The sequence below is a fragment of the Nipponia nippon genome, unplaced genomic scaffold (genome assembly GCF_047370975.1).
Source record: "Nipponia nippon isolate SJK-2023a ecotype South Korea unplaced genomic scaffold, ASM4737097v1 scaffold_2, whole genome shotgun sequence".
In the NCBI taxonomy this organism is placed as follows: domain Eukaryota; kingdom Metazoa; phylum Chordata; class Aves; order Pelecaniformes; family Threskiornithidae; genus Nipponia; species Nipponia nippon.
In genome coordinates this window covers 93820386-93840505 of record NW_028262336.1, presented here as the reverse complement: position 1 = coordinate 93840505, position 20120 = coordinate 93820386, and the positions used below count along the sequence as shown (strand labels likewise).

The 20120-nt window shown below is 40.3% G+C and overlaps 1 protein-coding gene across 2 annotated transcripts in view; it reads right to left on the bottom strand.

Moving 5' to 3' along the window:
* Positions 1 to 15512, bottom strand: part of DIAPH3 (diaphanous related formin 3) — a 255482-nt gene extending 239970 nt beyond the window's left edge. For both annotated transcript variants that reach the window (XM_087756729.1, XM_087756731.1), the window contains exons 1-2: positions 14954 to 15512; positions 3484 to 3516 (exon numbers count right to left, since the gene is read on the bottom strand). In XM_087756729.1, the coding sequence (XP_087612855.1) occupies positions 3484 to 3516; positions 14954 to 15109 (189 nt within the window). In that variant the 5' untranslated portion in view covers positions 15110 to 15512. The remainder of the gene's footprint in view (positions 1 to 3483; positions 3517 to 14953) is intronic.
* Between the last annotated feature and the right edge of the window lie 4608 nt (positions 15513 to 20120).

The following is a 20120-nucleotide window of genomic DNA, read 5'->3' as shown; positions in this document are numbered from 1 at the left end:
GGAAAGTCTGCTCAAGTACTACAGCATAGCTCAACCTCCCAGACATTTTGCCAGTCATTTTAGTCACAGAAGCCAACAGCTCAATCATGAAAGTCTGCTCTAACACCCTGATGTAGACACACAGCAAAGAATTAGTAGAACATTAACAACATAGGAAGGAGAATACAAAGTTGAACAAATCCTATGTCTTCATTTGAAATAATTATTATTCTTAGTGCATGAGGAACACACAGGAGAATACGGGTTGCATCAATACATTTCAGTATCCTTGGAAGTAAAAGCAAATCACTGTTTTCCCCTTACTGCACATAAGATCAAAGAAGTTATTTCTAATGATTCTGAGTTAAAGACCTCTTAACATCTTTTTTCCTCCTTGAAGCTCCAGAAGATTAAAAAAAGTATATTCTTTCTTTGACAGTCAAGTTGCTCTACAAGATTAACTACTTGCTATGTAAGAAATTCCACTAGTAGCGGTAGAGCTTTTAGTAAGAGAAACGCTTGCATAAACCAAGATACACAGAAGAATCCCTTTCATTAGATGACTTCTTATTCCTAATACACTCAGTCTCCCAGAGATTATTTTACCTTTCCTGAGCTCAAATCATTTAACTAATGGTGGAAAATTAAGTTACAGAGTTTAGGCCTGTGTACAGTCATGTCTTGAATGCGTAGAACATATTTCACTCTGAATCTTGTATGTCTATATATCAGAAATTATAAAGCCTTTCTGATCTTTACAGAGTTGCTATGAAATCAGTCAACATAAATTTATGTTATAAGGAATTTTAGTACACATTTCATTTTTGTCTACGTAAGATACCTTTTTAATTAAATTCTGTCATTATGCAGTTTTTTTAAACTTTATGAGCCTTACAAACCATTTGTTGGAATGTGGAGCACTTGAGATAGAAAACAGGTTTGCTTCCACAGCAATCTTGCAGGTAGATAATTTCTTAGATACCTACTTGCCATTCCTCTGTGGAATAAGATTCCCGTCTTCATAGTTTGTAAACAAACAAGCAAAAAGAAGCATGTGTTGATTGCATAAAAAACAAGGTGTTTCTGAACTTAACAGGGATGCCTCACTAAAAGTAGACAATTCATCAGCATCTCAGGAATAATACAATACAACTAGAATATTGAAAAGCAGTCTGCATTTTAGACTCTCAGAATGTTGCTAACTTACCTAAATTAAAAAAAAAAAAAAAAAAGAGTTCCTGGTCACCGTTATACAACACTGTATTTGTAAGAAACAGACTGGGAGTAATAAAATATAAATATTTTATAAAGCATAGTGCAGCAGAGAGCAAGTTAACACGCAAGTGATTGCCATGAGAAGAAAGGAAATATATTATGTCATTGAAAGCTACAAAATCCAGTAATCTTAAAACTTCAATTTCTTAATCTTCTCTTACTACAATTTTCCCCCTTGTCACAAAAGGGATTTGGAGAAAATACCTTTGCCAGTTTTTGTGTTTGGTATGAAATGTCAAAAACACTCTGCTCTGAGTCACATTTAAGTTGTCTAGGACTCAGATATTTAGCATTATTAGCTGTTTCCCAGAATCAGACACAAAAAGACTAAACCAACAGAAAACGCAGAGGGACAAAAAGTGTCAGTTAGAAAGCATACCCTTGTTCCAAGATGAATCATAGAATCGTCAAGGTTGGAAAAGACCCTTAAGATCATCGAGTCTAACTGTTAACCTAACACTGCCAGGTCCATCTATACCATGTCCTCGAGCACCACGTCTACCCATTCTTTAAATACCTCCAGGGATGGGGACTCAACCACTTCCCTGGGCAGCCTGTTCCGATGCTTGACCACCCTTTCGGTGAAGAAGTTTTTCCTAATGTCTAACCTAAACCTCCCCTGGCACAGCTTGAAGCCATTTCCTCTCGTCCTATCACTCATTACTAGGGAGAAGAGACCGACCCCCACCTCACTACAACCTCCTTTCAGGTAGTTGTAGAGAACAATAAGGTCTCCCCTCAGCCTCCTCTTCTCCAGACTAAACAAGATATCCATCTTTAAAAGTGTAAGCCACTGCAACTTTTGAGCTTTTTTTTTTTTTTCTGTTAGCATTTTACTAAACAGCTGCCACTTCCCTTTAAAAAAAAAAAAAAATATATGGACAATTTGGTACTACTTTTCAGGTGACGTTTCTTTAGTCTGTGAAGGGGCCTTCAGCTTTGAGAAATTTAAGGAGTGGGGAAGAAGATGGCTTACCACAGAGCTATCAGGCTCTTTGTTGTTATTCCAACAAACACAATAAACCTGCTGACTTATGGTGGCTGCCACTACAAGTTAGACAAGTCCAATAGGCTAAGGAAAGGAGAAGTGCAATAAAGCAGCAAGCTAGCCTCGTCACCATATAAACAAACAAATAAACAGAAAAAACAAACGAAGAGCAAGATCTAGTGCATTCAGACTATAACACTTACATGACACTACCAAAATTAAGTTCTGGTTACCAAAAAATACTTTTGCTTTGAGACAACTGTGAACATTTCCTCAGCTCTCAAAGTTAAAGCATAAGTTTATAGAATCAAGGTTGTATTATCAATGCATCAGACTCAAATTTCTTAATAACCACTTCCAGCCTATGAAACTCTGCTAAAGAAATAGCAACAGGTGATCTAAGTCAGTCTAGGAATGATAGGTGGAAGCAATATGCTCAACACTACTAACTTTGCACACCCAATCAACAATAACCTGACCACTGGTTCCTAAGCTAGGAAACAGCAGTGTTTCTCAGCACGAGTGTGTTACACATTGTCCAGCATAAAACTCTTTACATTTAAGCTTTGAGTTATGCACAGAAGTACTTCAGCAAGAACTCTGTATAGCACTGAAGTCACAATAGTTGATCTTTAGATGCCTACAGAACATTACTTCCTAGGTAAAAATCAAAGACTTTGTTGAATGATCCACTTTAAGAAAAACAATTCTTACCTACAAAATAGAACAGACAATGAAATAGGTAACTTTAATAGCAAGAAAAAAAAATCTGCTTTGTGATACAGAACCTCATTTGCTATTCAAGAAACAGATGAAGTTTGAGAAACAGTGTTAGCATGACATTGAATATACCTATCATTGTTTGAAGCAAGCATTAATGAGTTTTACAAGCAACTGTTAGTTTGTTAAACGTGGTGTTTTAAGCTAGCCATGAAAACTAAGTAACTGTAATACTAAACATGCAATCACAGATATCTTAACTATACCGCATGTAAACTGGTACAACTACCTGTGTGAAGCTCATTTAGCCGTGATTAGAGCATACTTCAAAGCCATACATAGATTTTTGCTACTTGCACTGAGTTTGTTACAGATAATTAACAGTTTCAGTGAGAGTTTGTCAATTAACTAAGTTAACTTCACAATTAAGAGAGTTTCTTGTATCAATAAGGTCATTTCTATAGCATTAGCCATAAAGTTATTAGCTTAGCCAAGCCAAAGCAAAACTTAAGTTGTCTTACCACATCATCTGTCAGTGTCTTGATATTTAAGTGCTGTAAATCAAACAGGAAACCAGTCATGTCACAATTGTGCAGTAAAAATACCAACCAAAAAAAAACCAAACAAGAAAGCAAGTGTCAGTTACAGTTACTGTTATTCAAAATAAGATGCAAGTTAAACGGTATTGAATCATGGCACTTGAAATAAAGTAATAACGTTTTGGCAAGTTGTACTTTGTCGGCTTACAGCACACAGCAAGTTATACAGGGAATACAGTGTAGATAAAAAAAAAAAAAAACAAAAAACAACCTGTAATGTGATCCTTAGACAGAATAATACCAGAAGGATATAAACCAAGCACAGCTTGAAACAAGTTGCATTTTATTATATTTTATAGCTAAATATATTAGAACAGAAGACCTGCTCATAATTCAGCTACTAGAATTGTGTCTTCTGAAAACGGCTGTGGGACACCACCAAGGAGTCGGTCCAGAGATTTTAAACTCAACAGAAGAACATGGAGCTCCTCAACAGTTCAAAACTATCTGCCAAGATGCAACATTCAAACAACTAAGACTGTTGACTACTCTCAAGCAATGCCTATGTAGCAAGCAGAGCATAAAGTTATGAGTAGAAAATGGCACAATCATTTATTAGTAGTAACATCCAAAAATCTATAGATCAGTCGCTGCTGTGTGAAAGAACAGTTCCTGAAGCAACTCTTTTGCTCTCCACTGCACATTGACAAACACATCAAGTGCTAAGATGCACAGCTCTTGCACAAAACCAAAGAGCAGCACTGAAGAACATTGGCAACTGATGAGTCGGTGTTGCAGGGATCCCATTTATAGTTTTTTATGAAGAGACTGAGAACAGACTTGTCAGGGAAATGGGAAGAACATGAAGTCATATACCAAGTGAGATAGACTCTTACCCTATTCTTAGACTCCCCTCACTGCCTAGTATACAAAGATTGGCAGCAGCTACAGCAACTGTAAATGGCTATATTCAAATTAATCAGGTTTGGAAACTCTTGCTTTGTCTTCACCAAGTCAACAATACTTAGGCATCATTACTTATGACATCTTCTATGGCTCTTCCCTCAGAACTGAAGAACAATTTGTGTTAAGTCAAATATTATCCCATGATAGCTCTACGCTGAGTATTGTCAAGAAACTGAGGAAGAAGCATCTGATGAATGGTTATGAAGTTAAAAATAAAAAGCAAGTGAAGTGTGAGGAAACACTCAGTACTCAGTGACATAGCGGAAGTTCTACCATCAATAATAAAAAAAAATTGGAGCTAGGTCAGTACTGAACTTTTATGACAATCCCATTCCATGTTCTAATAGATGAGGATTTCTAATAAATGAAAACAACAGCAAAGTGAAAATATTTCAATCCAGTCAGGAGATGGAAGATCTGGATCCCAGTCTTCCTATTGGTGTTCTCCTGCTGCAGGGATAGATCAGATTTTGCCCCACACACTGCTACGGAGCTGGGTTTTATGACTTGTTCTTCCCTTTCTGCTAAATAGCTACAAAGACAGCATGAGCGTTAATTTCTGTCATTTGCAAGAGCTCACGACTTTATATTTCGCAAGTTGTTGGTGTAATACCTCTATCCTTAAGTGATCAAAACTGCAGGAGAAAACACTAACATATGGTCTTACACTGCAATTTGGTAGCAAAGAACATAAAAATTTATTCCTTTTTCATACACACGATATAAATTGCTAAGCCTTAAGCAATGCACAGATACCATAGTGAAGCTCCTTTAACATGGTAGGAGACTGAGTAATCTGCTTAGAATGAAAATCTTCTGCGTTATATGCTTTGAGGTGGAAGTTCGAGATTCATGTCAAAATCATGACATTCCACTAAACAGACACAGGAAGCATAACATCAGGTTCGCTTCCACTTAGGAACAGATGTTGGATGTTCTGCAACTGCTCTGTACAAGGCACAGTCATCATCCGTGGAATCAAGGCAATATTTTTCAGATTCAGGTTCTCTTATTTGAAAAAGGCAAAAGTTAATGGGATAGTTCAAGCCAGTGTTGTACCTTTCAATTAAGCTGTGAAATTCATCAATGGAATTTACTGTGGTAAAGGGTGCAAAGTTCCCCATTTTGTATATCAGAACACCTCACTGACCCAGGTCATCTGACTAATTAGTGAAAAAAGACTACCATGCAACCGATTGAGGATACCATAATGGTATAAGAAACTCAATATACAGATATGAGTCTCCTAAGTCTTCAGCTTACTGGCTACCTACAGTACAAGAGTCTAAAAATACCAACATAAGACTTATTTCAGACAATGTTTTGGGGTCTGGTTCAAAAGTGACTTAACCAGCACTCATCTATCAACACTGGTGACATTGTATTTGGAGATTTCTTTACAAAGGAGGAGAAACCCCATGCGAATACAACCTAATGTTCAGATCTTTTAGCACTCTAATATAAAGGGCTGAATGACTTGCAGTAAGACATGTGAAAAGATTATTCTGTGAATTTTATGTTACAATACTGCTCAGTCAGAGGAGCTGGTTAAAGCATGAGAACTGGGGTGATTTTTTTCCCCTCTCCCTCACCAAGTCCTTCTCTTCTGGCAAGGCTGTACAAAATAAAAACAGTTGCCAACTATCCTGGTCTTCTGTAGCATTCAAGGATAGAGAGATGTGGAATGTTACATGTGGTCTTAACAAAAAAAAAAAAAAAAAAAAAAAAAAATCTTACCACACTGGATCTTTTAATGGCAATAAATTTAGAGGAGTGCTGTGACTCAAGAACAGAAGTATATTTTTATTCTTTCCAGGCCAAACAAACAAAACAAACACATTTCTAATAAGGGGAAAAAATAAGTAGACCACAGTTGGGTAGAGGGTGGAGTGCTTTACTACCACAGGAACATATTTTTATTTTCAGGCCCTGATATATCAGTTCACAGAAGTAAGACATATTCTGCTCAAGTGAACAAGTTGCCTTAAACATGGGCCTGCAAGTATATAAATCTGGCTTAATTAATATTCCTGTAATATTCAGTTATTGCTAAAAACATGATATAAGCTTACAGAATACTGCTTTGCAATGGATGAAAATACTAATATGCTATTCTGTGCCTTCCATGAACTACTCTAGAATAATTAAATTATTGCTTTTGAGAACATAGGAGCTATGTACAAGTATTCCCCTAGTCTGTTTATCACGTAGAAAGTAGATATGCAAAATTGAAAAACAAATTAACGATGTTTAAGTATGTTGACATCCTGTTTTCTAGTTGAAGAGATACAACCATGAAAAGATTAAGGAGTTCATTAGGATACTGCAGAAGTCCAGATTTATCGGTAGCATCTACAGCTGGAAACGCAGAAGTACCACCATTGCTTAATCTTCAACTATACAAACATATTTATAAACAAGCAACATTTTGAAATTACATTTTCCAGGGTAAGTTTTTAGTCTGGGACATGGAGGAAGAGGTCATTTTGTTTTGCAATCGAGTAGGAGCAGTTTAGTTAAAGCTAAGTCACAATTAAAAAGAAGTGTATAGATGTATCATTTTTGAAGAAAGCAAGCAATCTAACACAGAATTACCCCTTATTGAAGATTATGTCCCTCAGGCATACTGGTAAATAACTGATTTCGTTGGACACAGGATAAACACATACGTTTAGTGTATGGTACAGCGTTCTTGATAAGCTGTCAAAAGGCCCAATCTCAAAAACATCAAAGATAGCGAGAACCTTAGACAGAAGCCAAAAGGTAAAATAGGACACAACAGCTGAGGTTCACAACACATGCACAGCAACAAGAAGACTACTCACAGAACAGAAAGAGCACTGTGTCTCTCGATAAGGTCGTATATGATGAAGCCATGTGTGATGCAACCTCTGCACCACCCAGGTAGGGAAAGTAAACCAAATACTATTTGGCTTCATATATATTCACAGTAAAGAATCTTACTGTCATACAGAATAGTATGATCTTATGTTGCATATCCAAACAGTAGCACATACTGAAAGTTAATCTGCAAGATAAAGTTTAACAAGTTGAGTCATTGTCTATATAATTACCCCAGTCAACTCTGGGTAAAGACAGTGAAGTGAAGCAAAGAAATGAGAAATGCCACTTAACTGCATCAACAGTACTAGCTTGATCTTTTGTGTAATTACATTTATTTCTTTATCTTTGCATATGCATATTTATAAACACAATTATATCTAAATGCAGTACAAGCAATCCAGGCAAACAGGACCAGAATTCAGGAGAATGCCATCTTCTCACACGGGACTCCAGTCTCATGTCTTTACCATTTTTTCCACCAGCACTACAGCTCGGTGTGGCCTGGAAATGGTGAAGAATACCCTAGTACAATATAGGGTATAGCCTGTATCATCTAAACGTTTTGGCACTCTACCAAAAGGGGCAGCATCTCCATTCTCCACAAGTGCTGTTTTCACCATCACATAAGCAGAAAGTGACATTGCTCATCTGACTTTCTGAATGAAAGCAGCATGTTTAAAAACAGTACGTTTGGTACTTGAACTCAGACCATGCCTGGCAGGGATGGAAATTGTTAGTATGCCATCAGAGAGGCAGACAAAGTCTGATTTGTTGATCATAAATGGAATTAGAAGACAAACGAGCACCCAGCCATACACCCCTGCCAATATGCGAGGCGTTTTAGGCATGCAAAGTAACAGGATCTCAGGCAGGTAAACAGGAATTTCAACATCTATGCCTTCCACCACACCGAAGTACTTTAATTTACAAAAAATAATAATAAAAAAAAACCCTCACAGCCTGGTATCTAAATCCTTTTTTGATTTTCATTTTTGCCTTCCTTGCAGAAGAAAAACAAACAAAACAACACATAACACCCCCCAAGCCACCACGCACGCGTATAGCTTCTCTGATACATTAAGAAGAGCTTAGAGCATACATGTAGGTACGAGGAAAGAAAAAAAAAAAAGAAAAAAAAGAAGGAGGTTTTAAGCAAGACACAATGAGTTTTAGAAGAACTGGCCAACTTAAGCCTGAATGCTGAAACTAGATAAATGAAGACTAAGGATGTACATATAATCACACAATCCCCTCTGTACCTTTTTAAATTAGAATGTGAGAAAGAGCTCATCACACACTGCCTGTTAATTCTATCACCAAAAAGATTCAACACTAGCTGTTTTTTCCCCAAAGGCTATTCTCCAGCAGAAACACAAGCAGAAGACTGAAGCAGGGATTGCAAGGAAACCTGTAGACTCAGTTTGAGAAATGTAAATTGGATGATTACAGTGGCTGCTATTACTTTAGAACCTCCTTTGTCACAATATTCCCTCAGTAACTTTGCTACCTCCATCTGTAAGTGCAATTTAGAAACTGTTGTATAACCCCACAGCATTTCCTACTTTTAATTTCCAATATACTCCTTCAGCATTTATTTAATGGCTTTATCACACTCTCTCTCTGTTGCTTTGAAAGCAGTCTGAAAAGCAATCAGGGGCAAAATTATCTTAACAAGACAGTTTCTACACAGTGATATTCTTTAGACACTGATGAGTTAAACTCAAAATTGGTGCTTACAGGTAAGATTAGATAACAAAGTGCTAGAACACAGCACTAAAATTTAATATCATAACCCACAGTGTTAATTCATGCCAACAAAAATAACAGCATGAGGAATTTACTATTTTACAAAGCTGCAATAAAGTGTTTTACGTAACATCTGTTCAGCAATCATTTCTTTAAAAGACTAATTTAGATTCAAGGTCTTACACTGCAGCGTAACTGCAGCAATAATTCAGTCACTTCGTAATTAAAGATATTGACACAGATCGGTCTTACCTTTCTTCTCTGTGCCAAAGAAATGGAAGTACTTTTGGTCTTAACTACATCTTTCTTTGATTTACAGACACCGTTAAATGCAAGCGTTAATTTGTCTATTTTTAACAGACTGGTGCAAACAAGAAAGCCTTCTTGATTCATATAAATTTCATAAAGAACTCAATCAAAAACATAACCTGAAACTCACTGAAGACACGTCAATGACATACTGAAATTAATAGAAACACCTCTAACTTCCCCACCTCTAACTGTCTCCCACAGCATTCTCCTGGAGAAACTGACTGCTCACGGCTTGGATAAGTGCACTCTGCGCTGGGTTAAAAACTGGCTGGACGGCCGAGCCCAGAGGGTGGTGGTGAATGGAGTCAAGTCCAGTTGGCGGTCGGTCACAAGTGGTGTTCCCCAGGGCTCAGTGTTGGGGCCAGTCCTGTTCAATATCTTCATTGATGATCTGGAGGAGGGGATTGAGTGCACTCTCAGGAAGTTTGCAGATGACACCAAGTTGGGTGGAAGTGTTGATCTGCTGGGTGGTAGGAAGGCCCTGCAGAGGGACCTGGACAGGCTGGATCGATGGGCTGAGGCCAACTGTATGAATTTCAATGAGGCTAAGTGCCGGGTCCTGCAGTTCAGTCACAACAACCCCATGCAATGCTACAGGCTGGGGGAAGAGTGGCTGGAGAGCTGCCTGGCAGAAAAGGACGTGGGGGTGTTGGTTGACAGCCGCCTGAACATGAGCCAGCAGTGTGCTCAGGTGGCCAAGAGGGCCAATGGCATCCTGGCTTGTATCAGGACTAGTGTGGCCAGCAGGACCAGGGAGGTGATAGTGCCCCTGTACTCAGCACTGGTGAGGCTGCACCTCAAATACTGTGTTCACTTTTGGGCCCCTCACTACCAGAAGGACATCGAGGTAATGGAGCATGTCCAAAGAAGGGCAAGGAAGCTGGTGAAGGGTCTGGAGCACAAGTCTTATGAGGAGCAGCTGAGGGAACTGGGGTTGTTTAGTTTGGAGAAGAGGAGGCTGAGGGGAGACCTTATCACTCTTTACAGCTACCTGAAAGGAGGCTGTAGCAAGGTGAGGGCTGGTCTCTTTTCCCAGGTAAGAAGCAACAGGGTGAGAGGAAATGGGCTCAAGTTGTGCCAGGGGAGGTTTAGGTTAGATATTAGGAAAAATTTCTTCATGGAGAGAGCGGGTAGGCCTTGGAACAGGCTGCCCAGAGAAGTGGTGCAATCACAGTCCCTGGAAGTGTTCAAAAACGGTGTGGATGTGGTGCTTAGGGACGTGGTTTAGAGGTGGACCTGGCAGTTCGGTTAACGGTTGGACTCAATGATCCCAGAGGTCTTTTCCAACCTTAATGATTCTATGATGCTATGATTCTATGATTCTAACTTGAGCTAGAAATTGAATTTGATCTTTTGAGGACTAGTGTCTACAAGATGCAGTCGCAGTAAAGTGCAATTGGAAGTCACATAATCTAGCACTCACTTTTATGATTTCCAAACATTTCTAAGGAAAAAAGAAATAAATAAAAAAAAAAAACCAAGGAGAGGAAGTGGCAAGCAACTGCTTTTTACCCCATCCCCCCAACAGATTTCAAAAGTTTCCAGCTCAGTCAATGTATACACAGAAAACAGGTATAATCTATGTCATCCTTCAATTCATTTCCTCTTTTTACCAAGCCCTAACTCTCAAGGCTGAATGTAAGAGCTTTCAACAAGCTGAAGTACCACAGTACCACAGAATATCTTTTACCCTTTTAAAAATCCCACTCTACCAAAACCTTGGATCTGCTGAACAAAGCCAAGCTGGTATGTGCTTCAAAATTAACCATCACTCCTTAATTTGTTTTTAAACAATTCTGTAAAGCAACAGAGATAAAGGAGGACTTAAAACTCATTCACTACTTCTGAGAAACTAGTTTATTCAGAAAGGCGCTACTTCAAGATGACATTTGATTGGAATCAACTACTATTACCGTTTAGCCCAAAGACTCTTTCTCTCCCCTGCAAATGAAGTGGTTTTTAAAAACAGAGATTTTCCTCCTGCTAAACAACAATTTCTTTGGTGGAGAAAAAAAAAAAAGAGAGGAGGTGCATGTTAACGATGTCAGCTTTGTCAACGAGCAATCCAATTTCACCTCAAGGTTTGTCAGGGAATCAGATTCTTTTTCAGATTAGCATATCTGCTGTGACAGATCAATATGTTGCATTGATCGGAAAGGTCCAACCTGGAACTTATTTTCAAGCCTTTTGCACTGAGGAAAATGAGACTAATACAATCTGGATGACTTGAGTTTACTGAATCAGAAGAGATCAGAAACATATTTCAGGTGACAAGAAGCATGGCACTGTAAGTATCCTAAACACAGAAAAGGCTACAGTCTATATCTAAGACTGCATTACAGAGAACTCAGGGGGGTGAGAGAAGTTTTCTGTATTCTGACACAGAACTATTTTAACTAATAAAAGCATATTGAAGATGTATTACGGGAAGAGTTAGATGTGAACAAGTCAACAGAGATATACCATCTCCCCCTGCAAAAAAACAAACCAGTCTTACAAGACAACAGAAGGTAGATAGGAAGGAGAGTTTACAATTCTAGATTTAATAGCCGAGTGATAAATATTCTGCATTGCAATATCTTAGGGCATAAATTTATGAAGCAATAGAAAGAAAAGCGTATCTCATAGTACCCTTCAAGTGAACCATCCCAATCAAAGAAGCTGGTTGATGTCTACAACTATTACAGTAATTCTAACTGTACCACTGTGTATGTTTCTACACCAGAAACTGTTAGCCAGGACAAACCAGGGATTAGAGACTACAGTTCAAAGGTTATAGTAGCTACAGCAGCTCCTTAGGTTTTGAGGCCTGGAGCAGCCTGCTGCTCTTTAGTAACCGTTAAATTCCAGAGATCACATTTGTAAACTATACCTCTCACAACAGTTTACACCAAGACAGAGACACTAAACTCTATTCAAGAAATTCACCTCTGACTCTTCTTAAGGCCACCCAGTGAGCTAACGGCATTCCTAGAACACAATCCAGGTTCAGAGAACTATCATTCTTCAGTCCCCTATCAACACCCCAGGGAAGAACAGAATAGACTACACTAGACTATTTCAGTTGGAAGGGATCTACAACGATCATCTAGTCCAACTGCGTGACTTCAGGGCTGACCAAAAGCTAAAGCATGTTATTAAGGACATTGTCCAAATGTCTCCTAAACACTGACAAGCTTGGGGCATCGACCACCCCTCCAGGAAGCCTGTGCCAGTGTTTGACCACCCTCTCGGTAAAGAAATGCTTCCTAATGTCCAGTCTAAACTTTCCCTGGTGCAGCTTTGAGCCATTCCCACGCGTCCTATCACTGCATACCTGGGGGAAGAGATCAGCACCTCCGTCTCCACTTTCCCTCCTCAGGAAGCTGTAGAGGGCAATGAGGCCACCCCTCAGCCTCCTTGTCCCCAAACTAGACGAGCGCAAAGTCCTTAGCTGCTCCTCATAGGACATTCCTTCCAGCCCTTTGATCAGCTTTGTTGCCCTCCTCTGGATGCATTCAAGGACCTTCACATCCTTCTTAAATTGTGGGGCCCAGAACTGCACTCAGTATTCGAGGTAAGGCCGCACCAATGCTGAATACAACAGGATAATCGCCTCTTTTGACAATTTTTCAGATGTTTTTGAAAGTTGCAGTTTGACAAGGCATTCTCATGAATTAAGGATATTCTTAGTCATCCCTCCTTAAAGAGTTTCAGAAACTGGGTGGGAGGAACAGGGGCAGGACAAAATAAACAAAAACAACCCACCCAACATGATGATCACATACCCTGCAAAGCTAAGTCAGATACCTGAATTCAACTCCCTTTATTTTCTGTAGTTGGGTCAAAAATGGACACTGTAACCTCAAAAAGCCAGTCAGCTGATGCCCATACCTGCACATGCTCAAAATGACCCTTGCCTAGCCTGGAAGTTCTACACGTATATCAAACAAGCTCATCTGCACCAAAGAGAAGGCCTTCTTTCACTAAAAGGCCAACCGGACTTCATCTGAAAAAAAAAAAAACAATCTCAATGGCTTGTATCACATATCTGACAGGGTTATACTCCCTATAAATCATTGTATTTCTATTTTAATACATGGTTAGGAAAAAAATGAACATGACGACAACACCCTATTTCTGTTTTAAAACATGGTTAGGGAAAAGAGTGGAAAATGATTGCAATATCCTATTTGCATAAGAAACACATGCAAATCCATGTCTCCCACTCACCACAGGAATAATCCAGCCATCAAATCATATACCAGTAACCCTACCCAACCTTTTAGACTGAGCAGCCCATATAGGTTTTTATTCAGGGGTCCTATGCTAAAGCATATCCAGCCACATCACTTCCATGACTAAAATGCATGCATCCCCAGAAGATAAATAGCCAATTACGAAGACAAGGAAACAGCTCCTGGTCACACTGTTTCATACATGCCCATCCTAACATGCAAAAACAGGCACAAGGACTTGGTACAAACAGCAATTTGCGCAGCCACAATATGCAAAGGATTCCAGGAAACAGGAATGCCAGGAGCAAGTTGTGACCTTCCAGAACAGGTCTGGCCAGCCTACAGTTTGATATTGCCTATTGGCTGACTTCAACTAGCTGCATATCAAGTATGGTACACCTTTTTGAACCTGTGTTCAAATGCCAGACACTCAACTACTGAATATAGTACAAAGAAGCCTTAGAATCAATCTACTGTATGTTATTTATTATAGTATCTATTCTGTAAGCGCATAATACAGCTCAGAGCAGGTGGGCTCAGAGCCAGATAAACAAAGACTAATATATGCATCACCTAAATATGAGCATGATATACAGCTGCTCTGCATGTGGTGGATACAAGACTTGTAGAATATAATTTTTTCACAGTTTTAATACTTGCAAATTCCATAACGTACAAACAAAAACTGGCTATTCCTGGGTGTTTTTTACTTTGAGCACATCTTATGAACACGTTATCTTGCGGACGATTATTACCGGTTCAAGTTTCACAATTTCTTGGGTGTCCTGGCCAAAAATTTTGCAAAAGCAGGGCTAGGGACGAGAACTTTACGATGTCCCTTAAATTGAAAGACTCAGATTTTCACTACAGAATTTACATCACTAAAATAAATAAATAACTAAAAATCCAGTTGTAATAAAAGTAACATCATTTAAGAGCTGAAGGTCCGTTCTGTTCCCCTTACACCTATAGCTATCACACAGTAAGTAAGAAAATAAAGCTTTATGATGAAGAGGAGAGACCTGAAAACGTGCTGCAAAACAAAGCCAGGTCCTTTCAGGCAGGCAAGGAAGAGGCGAGCTGGAGCAGGCGGGCTGACACTTTGAAGCCCAGTTGAAGCCGAGGGCGCCGTTGCGTAGCCTGCCTATTCCTACCCGGCCCCTCGGTCCCTCTGGGGGCTCCAGGTCAGTGACGGCCCCCGGGGCGGAGGAGAGGCCGGCCGCACGGCCGGGCCCCCTCGGCACACACCCGGCAGGGAGGCGCCCCGCTGGGCCGGGCAGGGCCGCCGGCAGGCCCACACCTCTGGCAGCCCTGTCGCGGCCGGCCCCAGCGGGGATGGCGGGGGCTTGGGATCGACTCATACTTACGAATTTGGGCTTCCTGCCGTCCGCCGCCTCCTCGGGGCCGCCGGCGCTCCCGGCCCCCGGCGGGCCCTTCCGACGATGCCCCTTGTTCTCCCGCCCGCCGCGACCCGGCGGCGAGGACGGGGCGCAGTAGCGCGGCCGCTGCCTCCGCTGCTCCATGGCCGCGCCCGGGAGAGGAGAGGGGAGGGGAGACGAGGGGAGACCGCTGCCCGCGATCGGGGCCAGGCCCGGCGGCCCCGACCGAGCTGGGACGCCAGCGATTAGCGCGGCTTAGCTGGGCTCGGCCAGGCAGGGCGCCGCGGGGGGAGGAAGGGGGCTCAGGGCTAAAGCCGCCGCCTCAACGCAGCAAAGGATTTAGCGAGGAGCCTCTAATCCCGGCAGCGGCTGCCCCCGTCCGCGGCGCCGCCACGCCGGAGCGCGGGGGAAGAGGGGCAGGGGCGCGCACTCCCAACGGCCGCTCCCGGGCGCCTGTCAGAGCCCAGGAATGTCCCGCCGTCCGAATCGTCCCGCCACTGACGGTCCCGCCCCCGGCCTCCCCGCGCTAGCCAATCCACGCCGGCAGGTTGGAAATGTCGTTTCCCGGTTGGCTGGCCTGCTGCCAATCTCCGGTGAATCAGCTGTTCTCAGCGAAGCGCCGGCGAGGAGCCCCAGTGACCGCACCTGTTTGCTCGCGCTCCCCACCCCCCCGCCCCTCCGGACTACATGTCCCAGAGAGCAGCGCGGCCCGCGCCGGCGGAGGGAGACGGGGCTGTGCGACGTCCCCTAGTCCCCAGCAGCCTGGGCGGGCCGAGTCCAGAGGGGGTGGCGGGGACCCCTGGGGTCAGTCCGGGCATGGCGTCCGTCTGGCTGCGGGGCTTGTGGGCGCACATCAGCTTTCCGCAGGGTTTGGGGCGTCTCGTTTTGTTTTGGTCCCCAGGAAGTTTTATGCTGCCACGTAACCGTGGCGGGCGCGGTCCGCCCTCCCAGGGCGGTTCCCCTGTCAGCGAACAGCGGGTGTGCGGCCAAATTAACGTCCCGTGGGGCTGGGAGTGTGAGTCCCCTCTGGCAGAGAGAGTGAAGTGTGCTCTGCGCCCCTCTCCCCTCCCAGCTCTGCCGGAGTAGACAGACTCTGTGAAAATACCGGCAGAAGATGTGGTAAATCCCTGTGTTTTGAGGTACAATCGCCTCCATCTAAGGGGTTACGATACACCTTTACCCCCTCAGGAAGGTTTTATTTCGTTGCCTCCCGGGTCCTGCCTTTTCTAAAGGATCTGATCACCCGAAGCCCAAAGACGGGATGGGCCCCTCACTGGTTTGGCCTAGGATGCCTATTTCCAAAACCTGATTTTGCTAAAAATTCCAGTGTCATATGTACAGCCCCTGTTTGACAGGTGAAAACTGGTTCACCTATTTCTATATAACTTTTTAATATATTTAGAGCCTTGATTTTTTTTATATTTAAATACGCATTTTATATATTTTATATGTATTTAATATATATATTTTACACCAGTTTGCTGGTACTGGGTTAAGAAAGCAGAGTAACACAGGAGAGACACAGGCCCTATTCAAAACAGTAACAGTATTTCCATCGACTTCTTTAGGCCAGGGTTTTGTTTTGTGACTGACACGGTATTTGTGGAGGAGCTGCAAACTGTACTAGCAAGGCCAAAAGAACAGGCGTACCTACTTTCTGTATTTGTTTAATGCAATCTGTTGTTTTCTATCACAGAAAGACCTCCAAGACTGTACGGTTTATGGGGAAATACACAAGTAAATAGCGATTTCATTACACTATAGACTAGCAAATTGTATATGCTTTAGAAAGTAATTGAATTTTCATTACTACAATCAATACCTTGCATTTATCTTTATCTTAAATTAACAGTAGTTAGAATAACGATGCAAACTGGAGACATATAGGGGAAAATCTATTTCCAAATCTCAGTGTTAGGTATCATTAAGAAAAAGAAGGATAACACTCAGCATTCATATCTCTAGAGTATTTGCTAAAACAGAACAAGTTTCCTTTTTCTTCTGTCATTCAGTAAGAAAGATGCTCAGGTTTCCATATTATTTTTATCATTTTGTGTTGTCTTGAATGCCATGAAAATAAAATGCTCCCTCCAATGGCTGCATTCACTTTTTCCACACAATTTGATGTGCATTCATGCCAATGCAATGACATAGCAAGAATAAAGAAAGATCTCAGTCCTTCAACATGACTTACAAAGGCAGTGACCTACGAAACGTAATGACTGCCACTACATGGAGCTCTGGTGAAATGTAGCAGAATTCAGCCCCAAACTGGACCTTTGCAGGATTTGGGTTTAACTCTAGGAAGCTGTGGGGCTCTCTGGAGTACATGCAAGAATTATTTGTATGCATTCAACTGTTTGGCACATTTCTATAGATGTTTTGTAAATTTATACTGGAATTCTTTGTGGAGAGTATAATTAGCACAACACTGTTTAAGGTCATGGTTAATGATTTCCTGGAACATTTGATTAGCAAATTAATCAGCCTATGTATGCATATGATAAAGCTGTTTAAATGGACCTCCTAATTGCACTGTGGTAGAACACAATGGCTTGTGCCAATATATCACTTTCAAGGTACTGTATTGCAATAATAGAGAAACGCTAAAGGGAATAATTTATCAGACAGTTTTAGTAAGCCACATGTAAATGTTAGTACTTTTGATCAATTATTATTATTTTACTCTTGTGCTTGTTAGGTGCTTCACAGAACAAATACACTCTTCCAACAGCTTAGTTGGCCAAGATTAATCAGGACTGAGGAAAAAAATTGTGAGAAAGAAATTAATCAGTAATACTATAATTGTGCAGAGATTATATTTAGTGATAGCATGCATATTGTCTGGGGCATGCGTATAGCTTGGCAATTTTGCATTGCTTTTGTTCTGGAATGAGAATTTTTCAATTATGAAAGTCTGAGACAAAGTAAGTCTGTAAAGTTAAACATACAGATATTTGCAAAACTGGTCCTTTGGAGTGATGGATTTAATTAGACTTTTCCCACTCTGATCCATCTCTTTTTTTTTATATACTGTGACTCAGGTCTTAAACCAAGAAAAAAAAAAAAAGAATACCCTCCTAATATACATTGTTCCAGGGAGGCAGTTTTTCAAATAAATCCCTGTGCACAGTGTTTGCAAGCTGGTTTTTGACTGAGTTTAGGCATTTCTCCATATTTCATTTGGAGACACCTAGTTCTTGCCTATAAGAAGATAAAACAGTTAATTAACTGTTCTTTAATTAGGTTCATCCTCTTAAACTGTCACATAAAAGTTATGAAGGATTTTGTGAGCAATGTTATTGTTTTCATACAGCAAGCAGACAAGTTTAACTGTCTTTATTACTAACACTATTTAAGTATTCTAACAAGCAAAGCCTTCCAGAGCCGTAGTTCCTGTGGCTTGGCAGAAGCAAGGCAAATGGCAGATAGATGTGTCTTTTCAGGAAAATGTTTTCTTCTTTCTCTCATGAAAAGCACCACACAGGCCATTCTATCCCAAATCCCTCAAACTTGCAGAGCTATTTGTAAGTCATACCAATTGAATATCTATCTTATACCTTTCCTAACATCTTATTCAAACAGTTAATAAAGTGGTTACACCAAGTTATAGGATTGTCAAACTCATAATGCCAATAAAAATTAAGTTGGAAAAACACAGACAATTGATGCTGTTTATTATCTAAGGAACTCTTTAACAGTTGCATTTTCATATTGCAACAGCAGTCATTAATAATTGAAATGTCTTTCAATATAAGATCTTTAAATATAACCTATGGATAAGATGTTACTTAATTTTCACAGCATGGGTGTTTTATGAAGCCTATTATTCCATTATTAAGATAATGTACCCATTAAAAACTCAAATTGTTCATCTATTCTATTCTATTCTATTCTATTCTATTCTATTCTATTCTATTCTATTCTATTCTATCCTATCCTATCCTATCCTATCCTATCCTATCCTATCCTATTAAATTTACTAAGGAACCTGTCTGTTAACAAGTTTTTCATACTAATAAATGAAAAAACTTGTGTTACAGTTATGAGAAAATTCATGCTCTGTTCAAATAATAAAGTTTTATTGAAAAAAATTTACTATGTTTTTTCCTGTAAAACAAACAGCTAGAATTCTTACAGCTTTTTGGACATCATTTGGTTGCCATTTAGTCAGTGTCACTGCTACTATACTAGTATATGTCATCTCTGCTACCTGTTTGGGGCATAGACTAGGAAAAATGAAAATACATAGCTAGAAGTCTGTGCTGGAATCAATCAGAAAAAGGAAGCGACTAGAAATTTGCAGCCTAATAAGACACTAGCCTGAAGTTCTTTTACAAGGAAAAAAGCTATTAGACATTTTCTGATGTACAGTTATAGTAGTTATGAGCAGTTAACACAGTTATGAGTCTACTAACGTGACAAAAAGGAGGTTTGGGTTTAATAGTCTTTTCATAAAGGATTTAATTTTTCCTTTGCTTAAGCTCGTCATTGAGAAAAGTTTTGTTTGTTATGAATTTGCTTAAAGGAAATCTGAGAACTGAGTTTAGGCTAAACCCTAAAAAATAGTCATTTTCTTTGAGATTCCTTGGGTTCTTTTTTGGTAACAAGATCATTTAACTCACGCAATGCTTTAAGAATGTATGATGTTACTTGTCTTACGATACTGCTTTTTAAAGATCCTGCTCTTACTCTTATCTATCTGACTGCCCAGTGTGCTACGTACAGTTGGAAGTACTCAAAACACTTGTTTACCATCATTCACTGGCACCCTGGCAGACAAATATGTGTGTGCTAGTTATTATTTGTCTAATACTTTTGAATATTTTAGGTGGAAGTAAGGCCCTATGCCAGGGCAGATAATTAAAGAAAATGCTGTCTTACCTGGTATGTTGAATTGTCTGTAGAGACAAGCAGCTTTGAGCAATTTGGATCACAGACTTGGTAAAATTGAATTAGTCAGACCTCTTGGCACATATATTTCTTGACTCTTTAAAATCTCTGAACTAGTATATTCTGAAAACAGTTGCTTTCTTCCCTTTCTCATAAAACAAAAAAGAAAATAATATTATGGTCATATTTCTTGCAATTAATTTCTGCTACCAACCGAAATACTTTTGGAAACCAGAAACTTGTTGACTTTGATCATGTTTCT